The sequence below is a fragment of the Glycine max genome, chromosome 19 (assembly GCF_000004515.6).
Source record: "Glycine max cultivar Williams 82 chromosome 19, Glycine_max_v4.0, whole genome shotgun sequence".
In the NCBI taxonomy this organism is placed as follows: domain Eukaryota; kingdom Viridiplantae; phylum Streptophyta; class Magnoliopsida; order Fabales; family Fabaceae; genus Glycine; species Glycine max.
In genome coordinates this window covers 42,332,123-42,347,337 of record NC_038255.2, presented here as the reverse complement: position 1 = coordinate 42,347,337, position 15,215 = coordinate 42,332,123, and the positions used below count along the sequence as shown (strand labels likewise).

At 32.8% G+C, this 15,215-nt stretch overlaps 2 protein-coding genes across 2 annotated transcripts; both read left to right on the top strand.

The window, feature by feature from the left end:
* The first annotated feature begins 2,348 nt into the window (after positions 1–2,348).
* Positions 2,349–8,485, top strand: LOC100788983 (F-box/kelch-repeat protein SKIP30). Its single transcript, XM_003554213.4, has 2 exons — positions 2,349–2,938; positions 7,145–8,485. The coding sequence occupies exon 2, from the start codon at positions 7,222–7,224 to the stop codon at positions 8,257–8,259; it is 1,038 nt and encodes a 345-aa protein (XP_003554261.1). The 5' UTR covers positions 2,349–2,938; positions 7,145–7,221; the 3' UTR covers positions 8,260–8,485.
* A 2,968-nt stretch (positions 8,486–11,453) lies between these two features.
* Positions 11,454–14,427, top strand: LOC100786310 (tRNA (guanine-N(7)-)-methyltransferase non-catalytic subunit wdr4). Its single transcript, XM_003553419.5, has 10 exons — positions 11,454–11,654; positions 11,713–11,880; positions 11,982–12,147; positions 12,232–12,288; positions 12,380–12,450; positions 12,915–12,993; positions 13,075–13,134; positions 13,343–13,446; positions 13,536–13,596; positions 13,909–14,427. The coding sequence occupies exons 1-10, from the start codon at positions 11,533–11,535 to the stop codon at positions 14,278–14,280; spliced, it is 1,260 nt and encodes a 419-aa protein (XP_003553467.2). The 5' UTR covers positions 11,454–11,532; the 3' UTR covers positions 14,281–14,427.
* Positions 14,428–15,215: the final 788 nt, after the last annotated feature.

The window sequence follows — 15,215 nt, the reverse complement described above, 5'->3', positions numbered from 1 at the left end:
CATTGTTAGAAATAGATTGATTATTCGTTTAGCTTATTTCATGCATCTCTAATCTAATCTTAATATCTTAATGCAATTTATTATTTTTATCTTTGCAAATAAATTTGAAAAAAAAGATAAATTAGGCTCTTTATGCGGGAAACTAAAGATAGATGTCATAAGAGATGTGGTTGGAAAGTAGGATACCATTCTATACAGAAAATCATTAACATTGCATCAAAGTAGTTTTGACATGTTAGACCCCAACATATTTGCATTTTGAATTCATCTTTTTATCATCATCTTTATCTTTTATTCTTTACATTAAAATCTCTTATCTATTTTATTTTTTTACTTTTAAATCTCTTATCTCTTTAAATTTTTATTTTATCCCCTACCTTTTTGTATCTTCTATTTTAAATTTCTTATACTTCTTATCTTTACTTTCTTTAAATTTTACAACTCTTCATTCTCTATCTTATTTTTTGCTTGTAAATTTTGGATTTGCATCAATCTAAGTACAAATAAAGTTCATGTGTATTCGATACTTGGACTTTTGAGTATTTTACTACTTGAGATAATTTGGTGTATTTGTCTATGAGTTAACACATAACAAAAATGAAACATGCAAAATTGAGTATTGAACAAAAATTGTGAATTTTTTAAAATAGATGGAATAAAATTGTGGGGAAAAAAATAAAAAGACGAAAATCACATATTAAAACTAAAGAAGAGTAAAATTGCAATTTATCCTGGAATAAAATATTTAAAACCAAATAAAAATTTAATTGAACATGAAGGCTAAAAATGAGTTTGTTCATATTTGTTAAATGTTAATTTGTCAGCCATTATTATTTGTTTGTTTCTTTCTAAGGTACACTGATCATTAAATTCCATAAATTTATAGTAAAAGTTTTAGAGTTTAACATTGGTTTTTTTGTATCAGGTATGCACCTTGTCAATTAGGTACAGATTCACAAAATAAGTAAAAGACTTTTATAAACAGCTATGGAAGAAATTGATACACAAGTAGTTAATACCATGCTTTGTATTTTGTTTTGGTGAAACATAGCCTGATTGATGTCTTTATTTACCAGGCCCACAAATTTTTGCGGTAATCATTACCTGTACTTCTTGTAAAGAATTAGACACGTAGCAATACCACTAACAATCCACCGGTAATACAATGCCTTGTTTGTCATCTATGAATAGATTCTTGATTTGAGTAACTATCGGAGTAGACAAAGTATTTTTGAACCATTTTGGAGTAGACAAACTTAAAACCGGTTAAAAAAACCCTAACTTATTTGTCTTTGTTTTCTTAGGAAACTTATTTGCCTAATTGAATTGGGATTGATTTTGTAAGGGTTCTTATTAACATATGTTGATCCGAATAGCACTGGTTAAGAAATTAAAAATTTTTTTTTATCATAAATTATAAGAGAGTACATTCAAAAATCACATGAGACTGTGAGAGCGTGTTTTTATGCATTGTAATATATTTTTTTTTTTCCTCCTTTACTTCCTTAATCCATCCACTTAGACCACTTATTAATATTTTTTTTATAAAGGAGTTATATAATGTCGAGTTAATGATTGAAAGAAGAAATAAGAGAGATCATAAGTTTAAATTCCTTTCACTAACAAAAACTATCAAACTAACAACCATTTATTAATATTTTTTTAAAATACTTTATAAAAGTGTAATAACTTATTGGTGACAACTATGGATTAGAAAGCACCACGGTTATAAATTATCATTCCCGATACACATATAAGTATTTTTTTTTAATTTCACATCATTAATAAATTATCAATTTTAATGGTTAATAAATTATTTATGATAATATTTTAATTGACTATTATTTTTGCTAAATAAAAACTGATTAGAGTAAGCCTAGTTGTGAGAAGTTGGACAATATATATGAGATCGTAGGTTTTAAAATTAGTACGATACATGATTGTTTTTTCTGAATAAATAAAATAAAATTTTAATATCTTACAAGTATTTACAATTTAAAACTTAAAAGTAAACTGATCTTCAAAACCGAAAAAGAGAATAGGTAGATCGATTACCTGGTCCATACGAAATCAAGAGTCAATATCCAAATCGACGTAGCCAGCTATGGATTGAATGGGCTCTCATCATGTGAGAAAATAAAAACGTCGTTGTTGTTGAGTTTGAGTGTGTGTTCGTTTTTTTCGTTCAATTTTTTTTTGTTGTCCTCGCACAATTCGCATGTCAACCTAAGGTGAATAAGAATATATAGAAAATTCCCATCATAAGTTTTGAGAAGGTTAACATAGTTGATAATGAATAAACTCATATTTAAAAAAAGAAGAAGATGAGTTTGATTTTTGACATTAATGTATAAGTGTTATTGATGAATAATCTTTAAGCACGTATGTAAACCCTCATTAAATCTTGAAATATGTTTTATGATAAATTGTTGAGATTCAACTCTTCTAAATTTTTCATCCTAGTAAAAACAAGCACGTAAATAAGACAAAAGAGAAATAGTCCAACACAAACAGAAAAAAAAAAACAAAAAAAACTGGAGATTCCAGAAGTTGTGGGGGAAGGAAAATGAAAAGGAATTTAGAATATGCGGAGAGGTATTCGTCTGCAGCATAATGAATGGGGAGTGGTAGTGAATCGGGGCACGCAAAGGGAAAGGAAAATTAATCCCCTCATTATTATATGACATACACTTACACGAGTTATTATTATTATTTATTTTTATTTTGATTCTTAAAATACCAAATCAGAACTATAACCTAATCTATCTATCTAGTTTTGTTTCACATATCTGAAAAAGAAAAGAAAACCTTAGGGGAGGGGAAGTAACGCAAAACCGAAACGCTCAACATTCACATTGTAAAACTCTTCATCATAGCAATTCCCTTCCTTTTCTCCCTCCCTCTCTCTCTTGGCAATCCCTTTCTTCTTCGCTGTCAGGTAAATCACCTTCCCCTATCTCTCTGCTTTTTGTTTTATTTTAAAAAATTAATTTTTGTAATTAGAATTAATCGTGAGTGAGGGATGGTACTTAATTTGTTTTGATTTTGGTTCTGTTTGGAGTTGATCCAATACCCATTGCTATATTAATTTCGAATTTCGACTCTTTTTTTGTTCCTTCTTTTGTTATTACACTGCTATTTCGTTTTTTTTTCTAGTGCTGAAAAATGTTAGGGTTGGAATCCCTATTTGAATTCTGAGATGTTTGTGTACCGAAGTGGTTTCATCGTGAGTTTGTTTGTTTTTCCCATTTGACTTTATTCATTCTTTGTAGAAGTGAGTTTGGCCTCTTTGTTGCTCCCTATTAAAGCCATTTTCAGGAACTTTCAGTTTCGTTTGTTTTGGGTCATGCACTGAAACTGGGAATTAGAGATGTTTTTTTGTGTCTATTTTCCATTTGAACGTATGCGCATCCTATTAAGTAAGCATTGCATTGTATTCAAATGAGATCATATTTGCCTTTGAGTTCTCCCTGCAATGGGCTGTTTTCATGTTGGCTGTATCTTTTGTTCACATATGTGTGCCATGGCATATAATTTCCAATGAAACGTATTGTCCTATGTAAATATTCTTTTTTTACCTTTGTTTTTGCTTGGGAGCATCTGCATCTGAGGGTTCCATGTAAGTATTCATAGGTTTCTCAGATGGCTAAGAAACATTTTGCTTTATTTTGTGTTTGATAAGGAGAGGAGTCTGGTATATGACCATCTTATAATTTCAGTGAATTAGGTGTCTCTGGTATTGGTATTTCCTTGACTACTCATGTATAACTACTTTATGCTTTTTAATGCTCTATTATTGGGGTTGGACATTTAGTTTAGGTAAATGCTAACCAATGCTCTAAAGGCATTGGTTAAGGAAGTAAAAGGGGATTTTTTTTAATGGGGCGTGTAAAAATGCATTCCCCTATGAAATTTAAATGCACTCCTATATGATTTCCAATAAAATCTTTCCTTTTTCAAATTCCTTATTCAATGCCCTAAGGGTGTTGGTTAGCAAAACCCGTTTAGTTTATGCTTCAGTATTGGGGTTGAAACTGAGCTGTGCAAAGCTAAAGTTAATGCAGCTTAGGGACGATCTATGTAACTTTCATAACAGGTCCAGGCATAGAATGCAAAATGTGAAACATAAAAACACAGGTCGGTATTTGGGCATGATTTGATAATTAGATCCAGCTGGTTAATTAATCATTATAGGATTTTGCCTTATTATTCCCATAAGTATATTGAAAATTGGTGTCATGTAAAACCTTGAGAATGTGTTGAGTCATGAGTGAAGGGATGGACATATATATTAGAGGGTAATCACTCTTTCTTCTGTCCCTTATACAGGGAATCAACATTGGATGATACTGGGTTGCATTTTTGTGCTTCCTGTTTCCTTTATAAACCCAGATTTTATCCTCCAATTTTCTAATTGTTACAAGGTTCCTAATTGTAGATATAGCAGTTTCAGTTGAACTTTAAGAACTAGGCTAGTTGATATATTTTTTTGAGAATAATCAAGCCAGGGTTTTAAATAGTGTGCTTTAGCACTGCTATAGCAAGCATAGCAGTGAGCAGCGGTTTAGTGTTGTGGCTCTAGTGGTCCAAATAGCAGGCTGAATAGTGGCCATAGTGGCTCTTTGTGTTGATTCCAAAAAAAACCCTTTGAACAAAGAAGTTAGAGTTTTTTGGGGGGTATTTTTGGGATTTCAATTTCAAAAAATGAAATCTACAGCTGTAATAGTGCTGAAAATTTTGAGGGTAAAATATGTCTTTAGTCCCTCAACTATTTAAGATTTTTGTTTTTTGGTCCCTCGACTAAATGTTGACTGGTCTTGGTCCCCAAACTATTTTTCGGTTTGATTTTTGGTCCCCATCATCAAGTGTCTCCGTTAAATGATGACCTGGCGGTTAATTTTTAATTACATTAAAATATTTGCAGCAGTTTTATTTTACTTGCAGTTAAAAATCGTCAGAAATTGATGAGGCGAACCATTGACGCATTTTCTGGCTGTTAAAAACCGCCAGAAATTGCATCCATAAGGTTTTTTATATACTGTCGAATTAAATATCTATCACAATAGCAAAAAAATTTAACCCACAACAAACAAGAATTGAAAACATAAAAAATAAAATAACAACAGCCAATATCACAACAAGAACGCCAACAATGGAAAGAAAACAGATGAATTTGAACACCTGGTTTTCACAACATCCACAGATCCAGATCTATGGTGCCAGATCCACAATCGAAGAGTCGCTTGCACTGTCGGGGAAAGGGAGATTGATGTTGGCATGCGAGTATCGTCAGAGGTGCACAACCTTATAGTTGCAAGGGTTAGGTTGAAATTGTGATGAGGTGCTGGTGGTTGCATCGGGGGTTGCCTTTCGCATAGTGGTGGCATCGCCCTTGCGCCAATTGACAAATTGGAGGGTTTCGAGGGTCTTCTAGGTTCTCTTCTTCAGAAGCTGACAAAACCCACATCAGGAAGGAATTAGGGATGGAGGCTGGTTGCTGTAACCAAATTCGCTCTTCCCACAACATTCAACCTTCCTTTCGTAGCTTCAAACACTTCCCTCATCACCTTGGTTCCACTCCTCACAATCGAAGCGCCACAGCACAAAATATTTGTGCAAAGCTCCTTCTGTGGGATTAATTGTTTTCAAATCATTGTGGACCACCAAGGAACGTTGGGAATTACTAGCAATAAAAGAGATTTGGGGCCTTTATTCCACTTTCGATTATCTGAATGAAAATCATAATCTCTAATTTTTAATGCATCTTGTCTTTTCTTTTTTGTGGTTTGCTATTCCTTTTTCTTTTTTCTAATAAATCGTGAATACTATTGAAAACCTTAGGAAAACAATTTCTTGTGGTTTTTAAACACCAGAAAAAAAACTGCCACAAACGTTTTAAAATAATTAAAAAATTAAATGACACATCATCATTTAACAAAGACACTTGACGGTAGGGACCAAAAACCTAACGGAAAATAAATAAGGGACTAAGACCAGGCAATTATTAGTTTAGGGACTAAAAACAAAAAACCTTGAATAGTTAAGGGACTAAAAACATATTTTACCCAAATTTTAAATAAGACAACTTGGATTTAGAAGATGATGATTGATGATTCCTATCTAGGAAAGTTGTATTTGACTTTTGTTAGTATTTACATGTATGTTTTGTTTAAGATACCTATGACTTTTTGCCAACTGCCATAGACAATTTATGAAGGGAAGCCTGCCATGGCGGTGCCATTAGGTGCAATGGCGTGTTTATATGGTGGAATTTCTGCCTTCTGCCATGTTCCAGCATCCGCCAATAATAACACTGCCCGCTATAGAGTTTTTGGCTCCAGCCGCTACGTGCTGCTATCCAGGATTCAAACTATGAATCAAGAAATAAGTTTATGTTGTTTTTTAGAATTTTCCAGAGGGGTGATGTTGAAACATGAAAGCAGGATTTCCACATGTAATATACAGTCTCCATTCTACAATGGGAATGGGATTGAGGAGGTAGATAAAATGCAAATTCATGATTAGTTTGAAGATTATGAGAGAACATGGGACAGTTGCTGGGGCTGAGAGGGTGAAAATGTGAGATATGAGATATCTTTGGAGGCTTTTTTGGCTTCCATCTTAAACAACCTGCTTGTCTTTGTTTGACTCTTAGGAGATAAATTATTATCAGTGAGTGTCTACATTTCAACATGACTTCTACCATTAGGTAGATGGAGGGACCACTAGTTTGAAATCTTATGGGTCTCTATTTGAGACTCACTTGTTACTATTTGCCATCATAATGAACAGAAATAAAATTAAATATGTTATTACATGTAAATCCAATACTCCCTAATATTTTTGTTTGTTTGATGACTTGTATCTTTTCTCAAGTTCTAAAATATAGAAAGTTCAATAAAAAAAAATCACTTATAGAGGAAGGGAGCCAATATTATCATAAATTATATTCAAATGCACTGTTTTTGTTGTTATTCTTGCTGATGTTTCATTTACACAACAGAAGATTTCATTCAAATTTCTAAATTGAATTTGAATTTCATTCGAAGTCTACCATGTCTTTCAAATTAGTACTGTATCTAACACATTGAATTTGAATTTTAAAGTATCAGTTTACATTAATGGATAAATATTGTGATTGCAGGTGCACCTTCTATAATAACAGTAAGTCAGTGGTGGAGAGTTATCAGAAATAGATGAAACAGCAGTTATAAATTTATAATGTCTGGACTGATCGAAGGACTTCCTGACGCTGTTGCAATTAGGTGCCTTGCACGTGTTCCCTTCTACCTCCACCCAGTGTTAGAGCTTGTCTCTCGATCTTGGCAAGCAGCTATTTGTAGCCCTGAACTATTTAAAGCTCGGCAGGAGGTTGGTTCGACTGAGGATCTGTTATGTGTCTGTGCTTTTGATCCAGAGAACTTATGGCAGCTGTATGACCCTATGCAAGATCTCTGGATTACACTTCCTGTTCTTCCCTCAAAGATCAGGCACCTTTCCAACTTTGGCGCTGTTTCTACTGCTGGAAAGTTGTTTGTGATTGGTGGTGGAAGTGATGCTGTTGATCCTTTGACTGGTGACCAAGATGGTTGTTTTGCAACAGATGAAGTTTGGTCATATGACCCTGTAGCCCGGGAGTGGGCCTCTCGTGCATCAATGCTCGTTCCCCGTTCTATGTTTGCATGCTGTGTTTTGAATGGAAAAATTGTTGTGGCTGGGGGCTTCACTAGCTGCAGAAAATCAATATCTCAATCAGAAATGTATGATCCTGACAAGGATATTTGGATTCCAATGCCTGATCTTCATCGCACTCATAATTCGGCCTGTTCAGGAGTAGTGATTGGTGGAAAGGTGCATGTGCTGCACAAGGATATGTCAACAGTGCAAGTTTTAGACAATGCAGGGCCCGGGTGGACTGTCGAGGAATGTGTGTGGCTCCAAGGTCAGATGGCAGTTGTCGGTGATGCACTTTATGTGATGAGCCATGGATTAATCTTCAAGCAGGACAAAGAAGTGAGAAAGGTTGTAGGTTCAGCATCTGAGTTTCGAAAGAGAATTGGCTTTGCAATGACTGGACTAGGTGATGACTTATACGTGATTGGAGGCTTCATTGGACCAGATAGATGGAATTGGGACATTAAGCCATTATCCGAAGTTGATGTTCTCACACTTGGAAGTGAGAGACCAACTTGGCGCCAAGCAGCTCGGATGACACGGTGTCATGGTACTATTCTTGGTTGTACGCTGCTGAGAATTTAGGTTTTCACTTTCTAGGTTCTAGTGTAATTTGTGCTCGCTGATTTGCGTCCCTTCAGCTAGACAAAGAATCGGTTGTTCAATGGCTTACCTGTTTTGTATGTAAGCCATAATATCTGTCCTTGTTTTTAAGCTGATCACATGCGGTAACGAGGTGAGTTTCCGTATCTGTTCTGTTTGTAGCTAAACAGTTAAGGATCACCACTAACAAGCCAACAAATTGGTGCTATTCCTATTCCCACCTTGAAAATTTATCACTTTGCCAGGAAAAATCAACTTTATTTAGCTATTCATCTATTTATTTTCTTGGTTTAAATGTAATTTTGGTTCCTTTATTTTATATAATCTGTAATTTTTGTCTTTTAAAATTGAGATATTTGGTTCTCATATTTAAAAAAAATCTGTAATTTTGATCTCTCATTTCAAATTACAAACATTTGATTGATTTTCATATTTTAAAAAATTTATAATTTTAGTCCCGTATTTTAAATAATTCATAATTTTGGTTTAATATTTAATTTTTCTTGCATTTTATTTCTTACTTTATAATTAATTAAATCTTTCTTTGATAATATCTAAAATGAACATGTTGTGTTTATGATTCAATTGGACCAAAATAAAAGAAATAAAATTTAGGTAAAATTGAGAATTTAATCAATATTATAAATTTTTAAAGTAGAGAATTAAATGTTTCTCTTTTAAAATGGAAGAATTATAGGGAAATCAAAATTGTGAATCAAACAAAATTTGCAAAGATAGGTGAGAGGGATTATGCTCGGTGAAGTTCATAATCTTGTCATTTAATCCAGCTTTATAATAGAACTGTCCAAAATGAATGAAGGTGTCAGCTCCTACCGTGTTCCTTTTTTTTTCTTTCTAGCTTGTGTTTTTTTATCACTGAAATTTGATTGTTTTTATTTTCAATGTTTCCATTAAGAAGAGGGGTTTATTTTACAAAAAACTTTACCATTTTATAATGTTATATTTGGTTGTGAATATTAGAATAGAGTGGATGAAAACGAAAAAGAATAATTGAAGAAAAGATAAATGAAGTGAAAATAAAGTAGGGTGTTCAATGCTAAGTTGTTTGGTACAACTATTCAAGAGAATTATGTGAGAAAGTAAAAAAAAAATTAGAAAATTATAAAAATAGTTATATCGATATTGATATGATCAATAATTGACATAAGAAATAGTGACACGTGTTTTTTAATTTTAATTGTCCAGTATGAAATAAATTTTATTAGAAAGGAAATATTAGTTATGTACACTCACAATCTCAGTAAAAATTAATTACTACTTCTAATAAAGATTATTTTATATCAATATTATCCTAAGAAAAATTTATTGATGTCTTTTTTTTTATAGCAAATGTGGGTATAGCTTTACAAAACAGACAAAATGACACAAACATAAATATGTGCACTTCTTTCCTTTGCCTTGGACAAAATTTCTAATTGTGAGGCTCAGTAAACTCAGATTAATTTCACCTTAGATCATCTCTCGGTCTGTATCCCTCCTCTCAAAATCGTTTCCACCAAACATAGTGTTAGAGAATTTTAGATTAGAGAAAATTTGACAAATATGGAGAAATCAGAAAAATCAATTTATTATTGATATGAAACCCAAGAACACGATTGAAGGAGCACTCTTTCTTTCACTTTATGCAACACATGATAATAGTCTATCAATATAAATAAATAAATATACATGTAATCACCCCCCTTCCCTGCAATTTACAATCTTTTAACCTTCTGAAAGTAAAATGCTAGCTGGAGAGAAAGAGGATAGCAGTGAGGTAGGGTTTACATGCATGGATTGAAAGTTACCATCTTCTGTCCCTGATAATAACATGGAATTTTAAGAGAATTTTTGTAATTTTTTAAATATTGGTCTCTCTTTCTTTACTTGACTTGGAAAATGTTCCATGTTTCTTTCCTTAATTTTATTAGGAACATGAGAGAATTTCTACGAATGGGGAAACGATACATGCACAACGAAAGGTATCTCTTTTATTGTATCGTATCTGAATTGTAACATTAAAAATGCTATTAAAATGGGAGACCCCAGTAATAGTTTAACAAAATTAGTTTGTTACATATTGAACGACACAATATAAGTGATGCATTTTATTTTTCCTCTATAAATAATTAAAAGTTTCTCCTCCTTTTCCAATTATATACATGCCCACTATTTTTTTTTTTGTGTGTCAATGGCCACTTTTATTACGTCAACCAAGATATCATTAAGTGCCTAAAATTTATCTAGGATATAACCAAGACATTTTTTATACGGCAATTGAAATGTGAACTTCTGTTATATAATATCGTCACTTCTTTTTAAGGTAAACCTTTATATATATATAAATTATTATTTTCCATCAAAAATAATTTTTCTAAAAAATATAAGATTAAGTAGGTGGTAAAAAAAAAAGTCATGAATTTAATTCCTTCTCCTAACACAAACTTAGAATTAACACTGATAAAAAAAAATTTTACTTGAGTCAAATAAAATTATTATATATGATAAAGATTACTCTGATTAATTAATGTAATTATATGTTCAAGATTATAACTTGTGATAATGAATTAAATTAGAATAATTTCATGTAAGTTTACCTATCTGGTTTGATAGTATTTTTTGATAACTATATTACCAATAAGGAGTATATATCAATTTTATTTATATGATTAATTTTCGTCGGAGAATCTAACTAATTTTCAGTGATTTTTTTCTGCATCCACATAACTTAGACCTGAGACCATTTAAAGAGATCAAGTCTAATACCATTCGACTAACAACATCTAGTTGGTTGTGATTTAATCCTATAATCAAGTTCACATATGCAAACATAAAAATAACAAGGTTAAATTAGTCTTTTAGTCATCTAATTTATTATTTAGGTTTAATTTGGTTCTTTAATTTTTTTTGTTTAATTTGTTCCTCTAATTTTTAAAATTGATTCAATTTTTTTTAAAAAATATACATTTTTGACTGTTTAAAATCATTCAATGACATTTTTGAATCATCTCAGAATATGATTTCTTACTATTTAGATTCAAAGTGAGATGATTTAAAAAAAATTAAAAAACTAAATTGAACCCATACAAATTAGAATACCAAATTAAATATAAAAAATAAATTAAACGACTAAAAAATTAATTTAATCAAATGATAATTAATTAATTTTTCTAGTTTTTGAGTTTTTGGGGTCAGAAGAATTAGTGTATGAGAAGCGGCAAATCCTAAGACGGAGGTTAGTTTCTGAGTGGCAGCATGAGCATGGAATCCGAATCCAAGAACGACACCGAAGTCGCTCCGGCCTTAATCGCCGTTCACCCCGACCAATCCTCCGTCGCCGTCGCTGTGGGCCCGCACCTCCGCGTCTTCGACCTCCTGTAAGGAACTTCATCTCTCTCACGTCAACCCAGTTATATTATGCTGATAAACCCACAGTAGCGGTTCTGCAGCTTCTTTAACCGACGATTCTGATTGCGCCCCGCTCCATAAGAACAACATCAGAGCCATTCGCTTCGGCGCCAAAGGAAAACTATTCGTGTCCGCCGGTGACGATAAAACAGTCAAGGTCTGGTCAACACAGTCCTGGCGTTGCATCACCACCGTGTAATAATAACCTCTCTCTCTCTCTCACACACACGCACACACACGTTACATTCACTCTTCCAATTCAATAATTTAGTTCCTTCTTCCTCTGATGAAATTAGGTCCTCCGAGAAGAGAGTTACTGCAGTTGCAATTAGCAACGACGGAACATTCGTGTGCTTCGCCGACAAATTCGGCGTTGTTTGGGTTGTGGATGTTGATCCTCCGTTACACGATAAGAAACCGGCACCGCTTCTTTCTCACTATTGCAGTATCATCACTAGCTTGGTGAGTCACATAACTTGTTATTGTTTTTTTTTTTCTTTTTCGAATTAAGTTATTTTTTCCTTATTACGTGATTGTCTGGTGCAGGAATTTTCACCGGATGGTCGTTTTATTTTAAGCGCCGATCGTGATTTCAAAATTCGCGTAAGCTAACATTTCAAATCTTGTGTGTTATGGCTCCTTTTTGTTTCTCTCCAATAATTATATGATTAAAATCATTATATGCACATCACAGGTTACTAATTTTCCCCAGAAGCCCTTAAATGGAGCTCACCAGATACAAAGTTTCTGTCTCGGTCATACAGAGTAAGAGTTGCTTCTATTATTGTCGAATTTGATGACTTTCAATGACTGAGTGACAATAGCAGCTTTTCGTAAGTGCGGATACTGAGTACACTACGTAATTGGTAATTCATTCAATTTAAGTATTATACAATACTAAGCCTGTGTTTGGTTTAAAAGAATGAAAGAAGTGTGAAAGTAAAAAGAGATGAAAAAGGGTGAAATATTTGAATTAAAGTAGAGTGTAGAGGTGTGGATCCACATTAATTTTTAAAACTTTCATCTCAAATTCACTCAAGGGGATTTAAACCAAACACTACCTCAGTCCTTTTCGGTATGGTCTATTTTGAGTACTTGAGGTCATCTTATAAGAATTTTATAACTTCAGATATTTTCTTCTAGAAAATATTAGTGAAGTTGACATGTTTTTTTGCTTAAACAAATGCTTTCTTACTGCTTGTAGATGAATAAAATGAATCTATTTGCAGGTTTGTTTCCTGCCTTGCCTTCATTCAGGCTCAGGAATGCCCTCAAGGCCTTCTTCTCTCTGGCAGTGGTGATTCCACAGTTAGTAATTTATTCAACATCCCTGCTTATTTTCTTTATGATTCTCTTTTAGATGAAAGTAATGTGAATTGCTTTTTGCAGGTTCGATTGTGGAATATTGACTCTGGAGCACTTCTAGATACTTGTGAGGTTGCAATCAAGGTATTTCTTTATATTTATCTGAGGCTCAGAGTTGTATAATTTTCTCTATCTTCACTATAAAGCATTTTAAAATTATTATTGTATAGTCAATTCTTGTTCACATAAATAAAATAAATTCTAGTGATTCCAATAAAGTTATGTTTTTTACCTCTTTTTGCTGTTGCACTTGTTTTTTTACTTTATTGTTCTTGATTCTCTGTTTCCAAAGGCAGGGCTTTTAGAGTCTAATGGTAAAGCAGAGGAGCATGGCCATGCTGTTATTGATTTATGCACTGTCCTGGATGGTTTGATTGTTGCAGTGGCCATTCAGAGGTAATTCTCTCACTATAGCATTCTGTCACATTTCTCTTCGGCAGAATTATGTTTTGGTTTACTGATGAGTTTTATTTGATACTCTGTAGCTTGCAAGGAATAGTATTGCTGAGTTGCAATGTTTGTGCACAAACTCTTTCTTTTGCCAAGGTAATGGCTGTTACACATGCTGGAAATGACCATTAACTTGCATTATTATGGACAATTTATTTTTGGTCTGTTTCTATTTTTCTTGTGTGAAGTTAGATTTTTTTTTTATCAGCAAAGGTGAGTTTGTTAGTTTTGTTAGAAATGTCAATGGGAGGATTCAAACCCGTCACCTCTCTCCTCTCCCTTCCCCAACCTCATAGCTCCGTTAAATTTCTATTTGTGTTATTGTTATGAAAGCAAAGCTAACTGCTGATATATAAGAAGGAAAAGATTTGTCTCTTAAGTGCATTTAAAATGGCCGGAACACTGCAGGTGGTTTCTGTTGCTGGAGAGGCCTTTGTCCCTACCTGCTTGGGGAGCAGCCCCTCTATAAGGAAATTGTGGATGGTTACAGGTGTCTCTGGTCTACCTGGTTGTAATTATCTCTCTTTGGCTCGTGTGCGAGTAATTTCTGGTATTGATGTTGAGCAAGAGCCAGTTGTTCCGGGAGATGATAACATACCCGGGGGAGAAAAACTACTAGAAACGCTGCAAGGATCTGCATCCGTTGATGACAGTGCTTTTCTAGCAACAGCTGAAGCTGTCAAAACAGCAATGTGCAACCTATTGATAAAAAAACAATACCCTTCAGAGAATAGAGAATATAGGAAGAAAAGCAGAAATGATAGAAAACTAAAGGGCTAGTTATCACTTTATTTATTTTTGTTTTATTAATATATGAAGCAGCTTAGCACGGTTTTCTTGATCACAAGTTTCCTAAGACTATTTTGACAATCCATTTATTTTGTGATAATCTGTGCATCTGAAATATTAAAACCAGATCGCCATCAATTTTGTGCTCGGTCTTTTTAAATTGTCCTTAACATGTAATTGTGATTCATTGAGTGCAGTGTAGTAAAATTACATTAACGATACCATGACATCTATAAGTCCTTATAATCCTGCGAAAACTTGAGGCAAATTGGTTTCTTGTGTGCGCGTGTTTCTTTCGTTGAACTTTATGCGCTTGTAGTTGCGTGCAATTGACAATACTTTTAAATTACTTACATCCAGCCCTGAATCTTGTAAACTCCATGCAAGTGTCCGGTGATTCAATGTCTACAGAGTTATTAAATTATATTTTTAGGTTTAATTGTGTTTTTGTTTCCATTACTATTGGCCAAATTTGAATTTGGTACTTCATTTTTTATTTTCTAATTTAATCTCTATTTTTAATTCATTAGTTAACTTATTTGACAAAAATACTGGGTGAAACTCTACTATGTTATTATGTTAACATTTTTATTAAATATTAGAATTCAAGTTAATGAATAGATTATAATTACACAATTAAATAGTGAAAAGAAATAAATATCTTTAAAAAAAATTGAGAAACCAAATTTGAATTTCAATGATAATAATATAAATACTGAAAGTACAATTAAGCCTATTATTCACATATTTTTTATGGTACTTGTGAGAAATCTTCTATCCTCGTCTAGGTATTTTTGTCAATCAATTCTTATTTTTAAAAATTAAGCAAAAAAATATTTTTTTTTTTTAATTTTTTCTGTTTAAAACCTTCAAGTTTTTATTTCCTATTTAAATCTTTATAAAATGATTGATTAAATTATTTTAAA